This window comes from Phaethon lepturus, unplaced genomic scaffold (assembly GCF_000687285.1).
Source record: "Phaethon lepturus isolate BGI_N335 unplaced genomic scaffold, ASM68728v1 scaffold46166, whole genome shotgun sequence".
In the NCBI taxonomy this organism is placed as follows: domain Eukaryota; kingdom Metazoa; phylum Chordata; class Aves; order Phaethontiformes; family Phaethontidae; genus Phaethon; species Phaethon lepturus.
The window spans coordinates 32,399-47,523 of record NW_010546423.1 but is presented as its reverse complement, the minus strand read 5'-3'; the positions used below and the strand labels follow the sequence as shown (position 1 = coordinate 47,523).

The 15,125-nt window shown below is 39.8% G+C and overlaps 1 protein-coding gene across 1 annotated transcript in view; it reads right to left on the bottom strand.

Moving 5' to 3' along the window:
• Window positions 1-3,167: 3,167 nt before the first annotated feature.
• Window positions 3,168-15,125, bottom strand: part of DIP2C (DIP2 disco-interacting protein 2 homolog C (Drosophila)) — a 38,540-nt gene continuing 26,582 nt past the window's right edge. The window contains exons 3-6 of the mRNA XM_010289287.1: window positions 11,878-11,952; window positions 10,594-10,768; window positions 8,620-8,743; window positions 3,168-3,676 (exon numbers count right to left, since the gene is read on the bottom strand). Coding sequence (XP_010287589.1) covers window positions 3,424-3,676; window positions 8,620-8,743; window positions 10,594-10,768; window positions 11,878-11,952 — 627 coding nt within the window. The 3' untranslated portion in view covers window positions 3,168-3,423. The remainder of the gene's footprint in view (window positions 3,677-8,619; window positions 8,744-10,593; window positions 10,769-11,877; window positions 11,953-15,125) is intronic.

Below are 15,125 nucleotides of genomic sequence, written 5' to 3'. Positions count from 1 at the left end.
TCTGGTCGTCCAAGGCTTCTGAACTGATAGGGAGGTTCTAGCCCCACGTGTGTGACCAAGCAGTTACCCAGATATCTCCCCGGGCAGAAAGCTCCAGCAGAGCTGTGACACCTGGATCAATAACTTAAGTGACTGATCAGCAATGTGCCAGGAGCAAGACCTTGCAACAAAAGTGATAAGTGACAAATTTGAGGAGTTTTACAGTACTAATGCTTGTTATTGCTTCTCACAAAATGTTACCAAGCTTACAATAATCTTTACACTTTCAGCAAAAATGTGAACAGTATATTTGAATATATTAAAAAGAATTAAAAAAACATTTCACAAAAAACATTTGTTGCCATATGAAAGTCTTTCAGCAATAAATGCCCACACCAGTATTTAAACATTGTTAAAAGTATAATGATTTGTACTAATAAATTATGCAACGAGAGGTAAACAAAATAAAATTACAGTATAGCTCTCCGTGTTCCTCCACTGAGCATCCGCAGCTCTCAGAAGCTCCGTTTTAGATGACTAATTAAGAAACTGATATTTTCAGAGCAACAAAAATAAAAGCTTTTATTTGTTCATTTGAATATAAAACAGGCGTTATCACAGATGTACAAAGCGTACTGGTGGTTTAACATACAAGAAGGTTGCTGTCCTTTGCACATAAAAATTTTTGTTTGAAACTGTGATTGGCTGAGTTACATGAATTTCTCTAACCAGTCACCACACTCTATGAAATAACGCTGCTAACATTCAACTGATAAAAGGGACAGTCTTCCCTTGGGTAAAGTGTCAAGCAGGATTAAATATATATAATAAACAAGCACCATGAGGAATCTGCTCCTGTTTGATTAGTTTTGTGTTTAAATGTTCATTGTGTACCCTCTTTTTTGTGCATGTGCATCAAGTTGATTACATGGTTTTGTCTGACTCCAAAAGCACAAGGTCACAAGACAAACATTTTATACATTCTCATGAATGGTTTATCTACAGTACAATTTCTAATACAGAACAATCCTTCTTTATTGCTCAGTCTGATGGTGCTTAAATGTTTCCTTCCTTTTGCTTGCACAACAAAACCAGAAACTCAGTTTATCGTTTCTCTTAACTCAGGATTTAACAACCACGGATGACAGGTTGCAGAAGAGATCTGTTATTAACTGCGTTTCACAACTGCATTGCAGTTCTTTTATTCTCTACAAATGCAAAGTTGACTTCGTGAAGGTTAAAGTGATGCTTTGAACGACAGCGAGATTTGTTTTGCAGTACTGAGATCAGCGATAGCAGGACTTCACAAGTTAGTTCACACACTGCAATTATGTTCGTAATCAATCAACATCTTGTCTGAAACCTTACAACAACTTGCCATTAAGAACAGATTTTATTCTTTTCAGGGAGCAGAAAATGAATTTGACAAAATATAGGATTGGTCTTCAGAGCATGAATAGGGCTATTCACAGGACAGTGAAGGCGGAGAGGATGGTCTGAAAGAAAATGCGTCTGACATGGCAAGATGCTCTGTACTGTACATGCAGACTAAAACGTCCCTACCTTTTAAAAAGATTTTAAACACCCAGCATCGAGACTCCCTTATAAGTGATATAAACATGATTACATTTGCCCTGCAACAACCTTAGTCATGCATATCCGGTAATGAGAGCCAGCACGTGAACGTCACTTGGGACAATAAGAAAAGCATTCTTGGACTGCAGCTGGTAAATCCCACTCGATCACAAACAGGTCAATTCAGTTACAACCACATGAAGGAAGGGGGAGGTTTTAAAAAAATAGGGGTGCCGGGTGCAGGGAAGACAACAGAATTGGGGAATCAAACCTCTCTTTTATCCAAAGGTAGTAAAATGAAGGCAGCTGTGATGCATGTTTTCCTACTCTTCTCCCGCGATGGCCTCAGATTGGAGACCGCGGGACGACTCCGTTCTTTAAACAGGCAGATCGGTTCCTCTGATGTTTTAATGCGTTTAGGGACTAGTTAGCAGGTGCACGATTCGTGCCAAACGGTTTGTAGTGACTGTACGCTCCTCTCTGTTAAGGAATAAATTAGAGACCATCGAAACAATCGTTTCCTGTAAATGTAAACTGGATGCATTGGCCACCGAGCTACGTGTCCTAGCTGAGAGGCAAATTGATAACTCTGTGCAAATAACCCCAAAACTTTTCATTATAGCAATAAAAACACCAGCTAAAACAATGAAAAAAATTGTGCAACAAAGTTCTGCAGCTAGACAACAGTGCTATTCCTCAACCTGCCTTTTCTAAGTCTAACAAGTGTATGCACATGCCAGCACGAATATTTATTGTTGCCTCCATGGCAAAGAAAAGAAAATTATTGTAGTGCATTTTTAGTCTTAAATTCATTCACTGCCTTAAAGGCAGCAATAATTCCACTTGCTGGTATCTAGAGGATTCTTTTCAACAGGGATACTTAGCAATCCAGGATTGCTTTTTTTCAAAAAATTTGTGAGTAACATTTGATTATCTACAGTGGGAGACACCATGCAAGTGACAAGTACTGCATTTTAAACTTTAAAATCTTTTGTCATTAGTGAATTTATATTTCATATATATATATTTGATGTGATACTATCCACTCAAGATAATACAACACTTTGTTTTTTATATTAGCAAACATTTCAAGAATTTAATATTCTTGAATGTTTCTTCTCTTTTATACTTCTAAAGAGATCAAAATAAATTAAACGTTTTGTACATAATTACAGAAGAAGTAGTTAACTTATTTTATCTTTTTAGTTTAGTACAAAGATATTTGCAAGTTCATTGCCGAAATACACCTTATTTATAAATTTATTCCATTCTAATGCTAACAGCAAAGGCTCTTTGGCCTTTGGGCTTTCAGCATCTCCAACAGAAAGCTGCAAGATTTCTAATTGAAAGGTGCTACTTTGGGTATTCTCGTCGTACCACTACATAGTTTCCTAACATGTGGGACCTAAAATGGCTTAAGTTAGTAATGGATCTGTATTCATCAGCTTTTTATGACATATTAGAACAAATGAAGAAAACAATTATTTGTATTAGTATGCAAATTGTTTTAAAAGAATCCATTTGGAGGGCAGAATAAAGAAAAATCTACTTCAGCTTACTTAATGTAAAATACAAAGCCACATTTACTCAAAAAGCAGTATTGTCCAATAAGCTAAAAAAAAAAAGTTTAAAATGGGCTTTTCCAACACACTGAAGGGCCTTACCCCATAGTCCTTCTTTTCTAAAATTTAGTGGTAAAAGAAAGCATTTCACATTTTATTTCCTGCCAATCATGACTGCTTTGAAAAGTCGTAATAGAAACAGTTCCATTCTGATGAGTGTCAGCATCTTATCTGCACACTTTTTTAGTGGACACCAAAAAATTTTATACATCTATGATAAAGTCCATGGAAGCTTTAAGGTACAAGACTACATGTTGTAGGCCACATAGATGGGATCTAGCTGGTCTGCCAAAAATCCATCTCGTAGGTGCATACGTTGTTTCTCTCCACGGGAGTTGATAGGAATTACACCAATGTCCACAACCACCACTACCCCTACAATCAGATAGTGTTCCTCCAGGACCACGTTGGTGACCAAAGGAACCAGGTCCAAAGCTTCTTGCTCCGATCCATCCAGCTCAACAACAACGACCAATAAATTTGTCCAGGTAAACACCGCACTGGAACGAAAGAAAAAATAGTATTAGTCGTGGGGTCTTTCCTACCCATTTCATTTTTTGTCCTTTTCATTCCACCTTGGTTACCTTTTCTTTCAACTCCTAGGGCTCTTTCTGTATGCTCACCACAAAGCATAAGTAGCAAGAGAGAACATGTCTGCAGGCAGGGGAAGAAGAAGAGCCCCACTAGCTCTCACTTTAATATTGCCGCAATATTAAAGGGCTAAACTTTACAGAAACTCAAGTCTGATCCTTGCCTGTCATGTAAGGAGGTAGTAGGACAATGTGTGGTTCCCTCTGAAGCCAGAGAGCTGTCACAGCACTGCTGCGTTCATGAAGGCACGCATGAGCTATGTGTGGGCGGAGGTGTCTTCTATTCTCAGAAGAGCAAAGGAGGTTAAAAGAGGAGACAGTGATACAGCATCAAAGAAACACCTAGTCATAGTCCAAACGGAAAGATCTTTGGTATAACTCTGCCTAGCAAAGGGTGCGCAGCTCTGGGAAGGTTCACATGACATACTGCAGGCTGTGCAGAGGTCCTGGGGTGGCTGGGGAGGGGTCTTCCTCGCTTGCACAGTCCTAGGCTAACATGGCTACGTGCCTTCTGGACTGGGCTGGCTGCTATCGAGGCAGGTCAGAGCTCAGCACAGAAGAGCTGCAATTCTTCTGCACCAATTGGTTTATACACAAATAAGCAGTGTCTCCATCTGTTTTATTTGGGCTGTGTTTTATTTCTGTCAGGTTTAAGGGACAGTAGGTTTTACATTTCTTACTAACAGGTGAGATGGTCAAGGGAACATCATTATCACTTGTATCTCCTCTTTACTAAAAGAAATTTGTACCCCAAAATTTTGGTTAAACCCTTGAGCTGAGGCAGGTAAATTTGGGTTCCTGCTACCGGGCATCTTTTCTGGATAAGGGTAATGCATTTATCCTTCCACATATGGAGGCTGGGAGAGTATGAAAGTCTGGTGTATGCTCTCCTCTGTCCTCCCCATGTCTCAAATGCCTCCAAAGCCTCTGAAGTCTCACCGGAGGTCAGCAGGACCGAGGGCCTCATTCTTCCTTGCAGATTTTTAAGACACAGACAATGGTTATTTCTTCCTCTAACTTATTCCATAGCATAAAATAATATTCTACAAATGTAACTCATACATCAAGCCCTGTACTTTACCCTCCTTTACCTCATAAAACCAGGCGATAATTTCCCAGAATTGTCATGAGCATAAGCATCTGCAAGTTAATGTATTATGTATGTAAGCCAACTTCAAAAAAAGCTACCTACCCTACGGTTAAGCTTGACTGAGACAGAAGTGCACTGTTTTAGTCTACTAAGACAATTCTGAAAAACCGTGCACTTTGGAAACATATCTTACTTTGCCAAAAAGTTAGCTATGAAAATGTGCTCTATGTTGATGCTTAAGAGAATGAATTTTAGGAGAAAAGCACTTACTCTTAAAAAAAAATAATCATTTTCAGATCCTGCCAAAGTCCAGGTTGAATTCTTATGTGCTTATTGATTTGGAAAACTAATGGGCAGCCAAAGCAAGCCTGTGCAGGCTCCTTTTGACTTAGTACTGCTATTAAATGAATTTTAATTTGTTATTATGTTTTCACAGACATTCTAGTAAGTTTTGTTTAATGCGGAATATTAACAAAATGAAGTATTGGTTTGCACAGGTGACCATCTCCAGTGAGGTCCTAGAATTTTTATGGATTGCTGTACAAACATTTAAATTACAGAATCATAGAATCATCGAATCATTAAGGTTGGAAAAGTCCCCTAAGATAATCAAGTCCAAATTAGTATCTAAATTAGTATTATATATGTTTTAACAAAAAAGCCTGGGGAAGTTTTATTAGAAGGTAAGTTAGCACTTGAAATCATGCCTTAAACCTACTGCTAGTTTGTTACTTGGGAAAGCAATTAATGGCAAGATTCAGGAGCAGGGCCCTAAAACATAGCTTAGGAGAAGTTAGCTTATCTGAGTTCAGAAGACTGATTCCCAAAGCTTTCATGAGGGTTCTATTAATCCCTACAGTCATCGACACTCCTAAGAGGGTTTCAATTTGATTTAAAACTCATTTCGTATGTCACGATTCTAACAACTCACTGGTGACCACTGTAAGTACAAGGAAATACTGCCCTTTATGTTCCCACCAGTTGAGTTGAAGATGTACTGGCCAACATGTATCACTTATGAATATATTAACTTTCTAACCCTGATGAATAAAAAAACCCAAAACCACAAACAAAAAACTAGGGACCCAGAAAGGCTGCACGTTCTCAAGAAATTATGGAGTCACACCCAACAGATGCAACACAGTCAATGCACTGAGCTGGGAATGTCCCCTCCTGCTGCTTCCATCCCACCAAATGCTTCATGAAAAACAAGAAAGTTGTTGAAACATCTCCAGAGAAAGAGGTCCATACTGGTTTTCTTCTCCAAATGTCTTGTGTAGCTTTACCTATTTGTCATTATGCAGAGAGACAAAACCACTTCTTAGGAAATTCCAGGAAGCTACGTTCTGTTCCTCTTTCAAGGGTTTGAAGTTTAAATGAGTCAACAACGTGCTTTAATTAAAACATATACACATACATTATTTCTCAAGATACTCTGCAGTATTAAAAACACTTTCAAAAATGCCTGATGTAGTTATAAATCACAATAAAAACAGACTGTTCCACTCTTTTGCTTGTTATGTATGGAGACATGGGAAGTCTGGAGTTAGAAGTTGTTGATTTTGTGTTAAAATTTCTCAAGAGACAAGAATAATTTTAAATGACCTTTTAGATCAGATCCTCAATGACAGAGTTGCACAGCAGCATCACCTGTCAGTCAACAAGTCACCGCTGTCCTCAATAGTGTTAAATGTTACAAAATGAGCATGTGTTTCTGGGAGGTTGAGGCTATTGACTGGACATACCAGTACCTTTTGTTTGCAACGGGTATTGATGCAGTTAAATCCTCAATGGGTCATTGAAACCAAAACAACAGTGGCCTCCAACAAGAAGGAGGCTCATGCCCCCATCCAAAGAAAGGTAAAGTATATTTAAAAAGAAAGATTTAACTGGCTGTTATTTTGTCAAGGGATGTTCCACAAAGACAAGAGGAGGATCTCTAATAGACGATGAAGGAGAAGTGAGAGAAGTAAAGGACAGTGAGGACTAGGACTATGAGTGAAAACTCTATGATGGTGGCTTGAGAGAGCTATTAGGCAGAGCACTGGTTAGGAAGAAGTTGGGAACTGTGAGCAAACCAGACGTTGTCGCTCTGAACTACTGTGTGTCTGTGCAGAGACCACATCAGAGAAACATCTAACTCATCAGCAATCTCTCTTCTTTAAGGGAAAAAAAAACCCTGAAGACTTTAAATCTTGGCCTTTGGGCAAAGGGTAGTAATATTACAGTGTGTTTTCTGAAATCTCACTCATGTGCCTTTTACATTATCACCCAAGTACTGGGAAGGGTTAAGGCACTGAGAATTATGTGCATGTACTTCTACCTTCTGCAGACACCCAGTGGCCTTTTTCTTTGATCCTCCCAGCTTACCCTAACCCTTTTTAGTTGCCACTATCCCACTCAGGATTTCCATGATAATGGAAGGAAAAGGATCGTCAAAGTGCTGTCAGTGGTCTTGCATAATTTACACATTTCTGGCCACTGAAACCCATGATGACCATTTCTGCAGTGTGATATGGCTGCTTCATCCACTGCCCATGAGTTCACACTTTGAGGACACACAAATCTCTGACAAACAGGTACTGCTGAACACATCAATTTATGAATCTGTGGCCATCTTATAATAGAGCTGTCCCTAAATAGCTTGATCTGAAAACTTTCCATCCACTGCTGATATTGATCTGACACATTTTCAAGGAGAATTTCACAGCATAGCATCCTTAAAGTGTTCACACTAGTCTAAATGAGGACACAGAATCTGCCAGCCTGTGTAATGGCTAGCTGGCACAAGACCATACCAGCAGTAATAATGCTCTACGGAGGAGGCAATAAGGCAAAACCTCAGTTACAGTCAGCCAAGCGATTAACTGCCTTAATTTGAACAGACATTTAAGAAAAAGGCAAGGTGTTTTGACTAAAGAAACCAGTGCAGTTGCTGTGCTTCGTTATTAAGTTTACTGCTCCAGGCCACATCTTTGCAGCCAGGATTGAAGAGAAAAATGGAGAGTCATGTCTTATACTTGCTAAATTACTCTGGCTGTTGCGACAGGTTCATTTTAGTTAAAAGGAGAAGAGCTGAGCTGAGGTTATATCAAAACAAAACAACTACCTGAGTCAGTCTTTTGATGCAAGAATAATGAAAAGCAATTTGTTCTCCTGTCGGCCTCAAGAAATGATTACCTGCTGTGTGCATGTGATGATGTGATACATTGATTAAGACAACATCATTATTAACTCATTGATATACTGTTTCAATTTCCATTGTGTCCTTGATTTGATCACTGCTTGATTTATTAATAACAAATTCAAAAGTAACAGTGTGTTCACTAATAGAGTTTATTAGTGTGTTCATTTATTTGAAATGTTTGCTGGCTTACTCCTTATAATAACAATACTCCTAAAGCTTGAACTCAAACCAGTTTGCTTTTTCTGGTTGGAATGTAAATCTCAAACTCCAAGAAACAGCTACTGACCCACCTGTGAGCTGCTTGGCTCTCTCAAATTAAAAGCTTAATCCTCCACTTGTACTTAAAACCACACAAAAAAAGAAACCTAGTGAATGATCTTAACAGAAAACAGTCCTTCCTGATTAAATCTGTTTGTGAAAAGTTTCATCCTAAGGACATATTTACAGCTGGGTTATAAATCCTGTGACCATCCTGACAGGCCATTTCCTGGATCAATTGCAGTAGCCAGGAAAAAAACTCAGACATTATAGATATTTCAGCTTTATATAAGGGCCCTGGTGTTATATAATCCTTACCATTCTGTGATGCTCTTGTGTGCTCTAATTACAGAGGTTTCAATATCGATCGGATGGTATCTCATCCCTCGTAACTCCATGGCTTCATCTAATGCACCCACAACATAAAGTGCATCATGGCGTTCTGGTTTTAAGGAAAAAAAAAAAAAAAGATTCCATTCTCCAGTACATTAAATTACAAAAATGTTCACCATAATAAGTAAGTAAAATAAGTATAACATTTATAAGTTATCCTCAAATTTCTGAAACCCTAAAGTGATTTCTGAACTAATGAGAATTTTCCATTACTGAAGTGCAATGCAGAGCAAAAAGCAGAATAAAGGAAGGCAGAAACACTACTCCCATTTGAAGAAGAGAAAGTTGGGAGTCTTCATCCAAAGACAGAGGTATAAATTCCTGTTTTTCTCCCAGGTGGATGCAGAACAGACTCATTCTTTTTTAAGGTGCCCTAAACAGACAATAGGCTCCTTGTTTCTCTCTCTTGCTTTTGAAAGAGAAAGGAATGGATGGATTTGACCCTAAAAGTATGGGTGATGTTCTTCCAGTACCTTGACATGGTCAGTACTGATGCTTAAGGTGTATTACAAAGGTGTTTATAAACTAAAATACGTGCTATGTGCCAGATAGCAAATTGCTCATTCAGACAAATGGCAAGCTCTGAGGCATAATGCTCTTATCCTACAAATTTTTACTCACTAAAGAAATAAATGAGGCTGAAATGACACTTTTAAAAAGATATTAGGCTGATAATGAATGACTGCATGTCCTCCATAAAGAAATAATATTCACTAATAGACTTAAAAACAGATAACTGGCTCTTTTCACATTAATTTAGATAGTTGCACGGTGGTAATGTAATGGCAATATAACCTCTACCAGTAATAATGGGCAGAGAACCTTCTGCACTGGGAGCTAAAAGTGAGAGGAGAACGGAGACTTAGCAGCTCTTTGCCAGGAGAAGATTTAAGCCATTTGGATGCTTCAGTTACAACATCCTCAGAGAATCCTGAATTCGCTCAAGGCTGGGCTATCATTATGAAATGAAAAAAGCCTGTGCAACCGAAAGTCAATGTCTTCAGGAAGATGCTAATGTCAGGACACAAACAGCAGTCGTAATCCACAGTGATTACTAAAATGCTTTGAGATTTGATGAATTCATTCTGTGGCTGAATAGTGGCTATTCTAACTGCAGTGGCACGGGGGCCCGGGGATCGCCGGGAGGTGCTTGCAGCGCTGCCAGCAACCTTACTTTGCCAACAGCCTCGACTGCCACCTCAGCCAGCCACCGCTCGTGGCACCGTGCTCAGAAAACACCACAGGAAAGTAATGTTTTCCCAAGCAGAGAATGCGTGTGCCTGGCAGCGCTGCTTTGCTTACGTGTGTACATGAGATAAGCAATGTCATAAAAACAAATAATGAAATGCTGTACGTTCCCAACAGTAAACCCAAACACCCTGTAGCTTCTCCTGCAGGCTACTGCTTGTATCACATTTCAGTAACCGTCCCCGCAGGTTTAAAGACAGGGAAATTTGAGAAATGGACAGCTTCTGTAAGTTTGTAATAGAGGAATTATCAAAGAAGGTGGTCATCACAGGAGGGACAGGGCTCAGACTGACAACAAGACTTTTTCTATCTGCCCAAATTTCCTGCGGATATGACTGCGAGAACAATTGGTGGCATTTTAAGCTGCATTTTGTGTTTTTCAAGCTGAAGCACTTGGCACATTAACAATGCCAACAAGTCACTGGTGGAGGGGCTTTATAGCACTGGAGGTATGGCAAAGGAAAAGCAACTTTCAGAAGGGAAATCTTGCCCTCTGTTTTATTTTTTTAAATTATTTTAACTAAGGCTTTTTTGCAGTTCTACAGGTTTCACAGGTGGAACACGTCAGGTAGCACAGGCCAAAAGACACTGTGTCAGCCTCAAAATAATCCATATTATGTGCATAGACCTAGATGATGAGAAAGCTCTTACCTCCGTTTGCATCTGTGAGTTCTGTTCTTCTCAGGAACCCCAAATAGCCAGTTCGAGCCCATATAGTCTGTGTGTCTCCAAAGCTGAGTCTTGAATTAAAATGATCTGATTGCAAAGATTCATCTCCATAGATGGTAAAATACCCACTGGCATTGTGAGTGCTGTGAACCCATATCTAAGTTAAAAGCAATTATACTGGTATTAATTAAAGTAGCTTTCCAGAATGAATCATTATTTAAAATTCTTGATGCAAATAATTTTAGTCATAATGATACTATGATGCTTTTTAAGACTGTTTCTGAACCCGTAACTGACCCAGTTTTAGGCACAGAGACCCCAGTCTAACCTCGCTGAAGTCGGAGCGCGGATCTGAGCCGTGCCTGGTGGAGAGGGACGCCAGACTCACGGCTGCGAGGCACACCTGCCTTGCAGCACTCTGGCCCCAGGTCAGCCGGCGACCTGCACAACCTCCTTGAACGGCTCAGCTAGCTCTGAGGTCTGCTTGGTTATGGCAATTTTCAGAAAGGCCTATAAACCACAGTGCTCTTTCCATAGTCCCCCAGGTTCAGTGTATTTACTCCAGCAGGGCATCCTCCATGAGCACCAGACAGATTATTTTTAAGGGTGAGACCAGGGACCTTCACTTACGGAGAAGGATGCGCTTCATCTAACTCAAGGCATCATGGAAGTTTTTACGATTTCATAGTAATGAAATCTTACAGATGAATCTCACAAATTAGATTGTAGTTTTAATCCTGACTAAGCAAATTCTTCATTTTGTTAATTAGATCTTTAATTTTTCATTGAAAATAACATTTTTTTCTCTCTCTAGAAACATAAAATAAATTGGAAAAACATATAGCCTTGCTCAACTCCGCTAATGAGAATACTTCAGTGTGTTGAAGCACAATGATTATAAAGAGAACAGCACTAGAAAACCATCTAGCTGAAATTAGACTAATCAATAAACTTATTTTTTCATGTAAGTTTCCATCAGAATTACTGAAGCACCACGTAGAAAATACAGTTAGAAAAAGCAGATTTTTGTTGATTTTTTTAACAAACCTGAGCTATTATTAGTATTTATCAAGTACGTTACTAACAATTTTAATGATACAGATGTCATGCCACATACTTCATATACTATTAAGATCTGTAGAATTCACAATTTTCTTAACTGGGCATTTGATAAGACGTATTATAGGAAGCCACTGGCATATATGATATAGCTTTATCTCTGCAATTTAGTTCAGAGCATACAAAGGTTAAGTTTTCACGACTCACCTCACCAAGATGAGAATCTCCTAAGGGTCCCTTTGTTTCTGGATTAGCAATAATGATGCGTACTCCTGGGAGGATCTATTGAAAGAAAACATGAGGCAGTAAGAAAGCAGATACTGCTTATGCAGTCATCCCTGAAAAACCTTAATTAGAAACGAAAAGAAATCCTTAAAAAATTAAAGTAAACTTATAAAAAATTAAAATAGTCCATAAATGTAATAAATTCTGAGATATCCGGGAAATGCTACAAAACCTCATCTCTTTGCAAAGCGATCATTAAAATCATTTTTAATGATCATCATCATTAAAAACTCCTCAGAAATCAAATGTTCACCTACAATACAAAAATCCTACCGCATGGCCCAAGTCTCTAGAATGGCCCTAATATACATTAGAATAGCAAAAAACAACCACCTAGCCACGTGAGACTTTGGCCCGAAACAAAAAGAAAGCCAGAGGCACCTCCCCAGAAGGAGGCCCTGCCAATGACTTCATGTAATGGACGTTCACCCTGCCATAGAAAAGGGAGCGTCCTCTGACCACGAGAGCTTGCAAAGCTATGGTCAGAAAGCTTTAGATGAACATCCACAGCGCGAAGGGCAGCCAGTGAGCAGGGAGTGCCTCGGTGCCGCAGCGATGGCACCTCTCCTTTCTCCCAAAGGCAGTGCACGCTTAGCAGTAGACCTCAGTCACCGGCGCACGGCCAGAGAGCGCAGCCCGGGACAGAGCAGAGAGCAGCACCCCGTCTCTGCGTGCCGGTCCTGTGTCCGCATGTCGTGGTTTAGCCCCAGCCGGCAACTAAGCACCACGCAGCCGCTCGCTCACTCCCCCTCCCGCAGTGGAACGGGGAAGAGAATTGGGAAAAAACTCGTGGGTTGAGATAAACACGGTTTAATAGGACAGAAAGAAAGAAGGAAACAACAATGATAATACCAACAAAGGAATGTACAAGAACAAGTGATGCCCAATACAGCAATTGCTCACCACCCCGTGATCGACAGCCTGTCCCCGAGCAGCGATTTCCACCCCCCGGCCAACTCCAGTTTATGTACTGGGCATGACGTCGTATGGTAGGGAATATCTCTTTGGCCAGCCTGGGTCAGCTGTCCCGGCTGTGTCCCCTCCCAGCTCCCCGTGCACCCCCAGCCTGCTCGCTGGCAGCCCAGCACAAGAAGCTGGACTGTCCTTGGCTGCTCAGCAGCAACCCAAAACATCAGCACACTATCAACAGCTTCTCATCCCAAATCCAAAACACAGTCCCGCACCAGCCTCTGCGAAGAAAACCAGCTCCATCCTGGCTGAAACCAGGACACCGCACCCTGTCCCCAGAGCCGTGCCACCCACCCAGACCGTCCCTCTGCAGGGGATATGAGCACAGCGTAGGTAATCTTGCACCAGTTCTCCGTGCAGCTGGGTCTACATCAATAAAACTGTCATCACCAGTGGCACATTTGTTGGCTGTTTCAAGACTGAGATGTGGAGGATGAAATACCTTCTTTTTGCATAAAACAAGAAATGCTTTTTGCAGAAAAGTGGGAGGTACAGCTTCTGAGGGAGGAGTAATGCACTGGTTACCACCATTGTACCATAACCTCAACAAAGAAAGGTCTTCGGTCTGCACAGCTGATAAAGCCTTTCTCAACACTACATTCACGTAAAAATGAACAGAAATGGAAATATACAGAAAATGTTTATCACAAAAGGTACATTTAAATCTTCTTTCAGTACTTACTTTTCCTGACTCCATGAGGGGCAAACTATGTGGAGATCCTCTTTCAACTAAACGAACTCTGTAAAATATATGTAAAAATAATATGCATAATACATGGTTGTGTTTATTTGCTTTTCATTAACATTTATTTCTAAAAAGAATGGTTAATGGTCGCAGAGATTAATGTTATTTTTGGAACAGATGAAGCTTATATCCTGTAGAACATAATCGGGCCCAATATTTAATCTTAGTCAAGAGTTACAACTGGGAAAATAATGAAAAAAAGATGTGTGTGAATGTTTTCTTAAATATTAAATTCTTCAAATGTAGTTGGTGCCTTTTATTTGGTTTTGATAGACTTTTGTAAATGGAATTCCATGCACAAATTTATGCACAACAAGAGGAATCTAAAATATTGATTTCCCACAAGAACATCATAAATGCCACGGTACAGTCACAAAAGCATGTGAGCTGAGTGAGCAACCACATTCCACGAGTAGCTAACAGTTAAAATAAAAGTCATATCAAAATAACTCATAACCTGGCCTCAGCTTCAAATCTGCATTTGCAATCTTTTAATTATTTTCAATAGACAGTAGTTGATAAACATTTTAATATTAAAAAAAAAAAAAAGAAAAATGTTTACTGAGGTCAGACCCTTTCTCCGAGTGTGGCTTTCTGGTCCTCTCTCTTCCTTTCTTAGATAAATTATTTTCCCACTACAGGAACAGAAATGGCAGCTCTCCTTCAACGGTATGATGGGCTGGAAGGGAATTCCTCATTTAACCTTAAAAAAGTACTCAGCAGGTTAGAATGAGAGAGACTTTAAAGTCCTAAAATAGCTGATGATCTCAGCCAGTACACGGTGAAGATAATTTGGTAACATCTGAGCATTCCTGTATCCTAAGTGAGATACTTAAAAGCTGTAACAGCCCATGAAAACCTTAAACTTCCCACTTCTGAACATTTTTCATAATCTACTTAACCAATCTAAATCTGGATTTCTGTCGAAAGAGTTGTTCTTACCCCTTTCTTCCCCTCAGCTCTGTGATTAGAGAGAAAAAAAACACCACAAGATGCCTAAAAACCAACCCTGTAAAAGGTAAAGATGAAACATCAAAAGAGAGGAAGGCAGAGCTTGGAGTGGATGGGTGGAGAACTGGATCCGGTTAAACTGATCGTAAAACTGCAGTCTGTTAGGAGCAGTCACGATAGATCTTTTTTGGACTGTTTTGAGGTCTTTTTATAGACAGAATACTGCAGTGCTCAGTTTCGGAAAGGAAGGATGAGACACAGAGAGACCTCAGCTAGAGGTCCCTTTGGAGAAGAAGAAAGCTTTGGCAAGTTCAGCCCCTAAACATAAGAGAGATGGAAAAAGATATTCCTCCTTTTTTTTTTTTACTATTTCTTTGCTCCAGAAGTCTTCTATAAAAGCTGGGACTGTCAAGGTCAAGGCAGGAATAGTGAATAGTATTTTATCTGCAGTTCTGGAAGTGTCTCAACCTTGATGGACAGGGCAGGGCTAAGCCCTGAGGCGCTG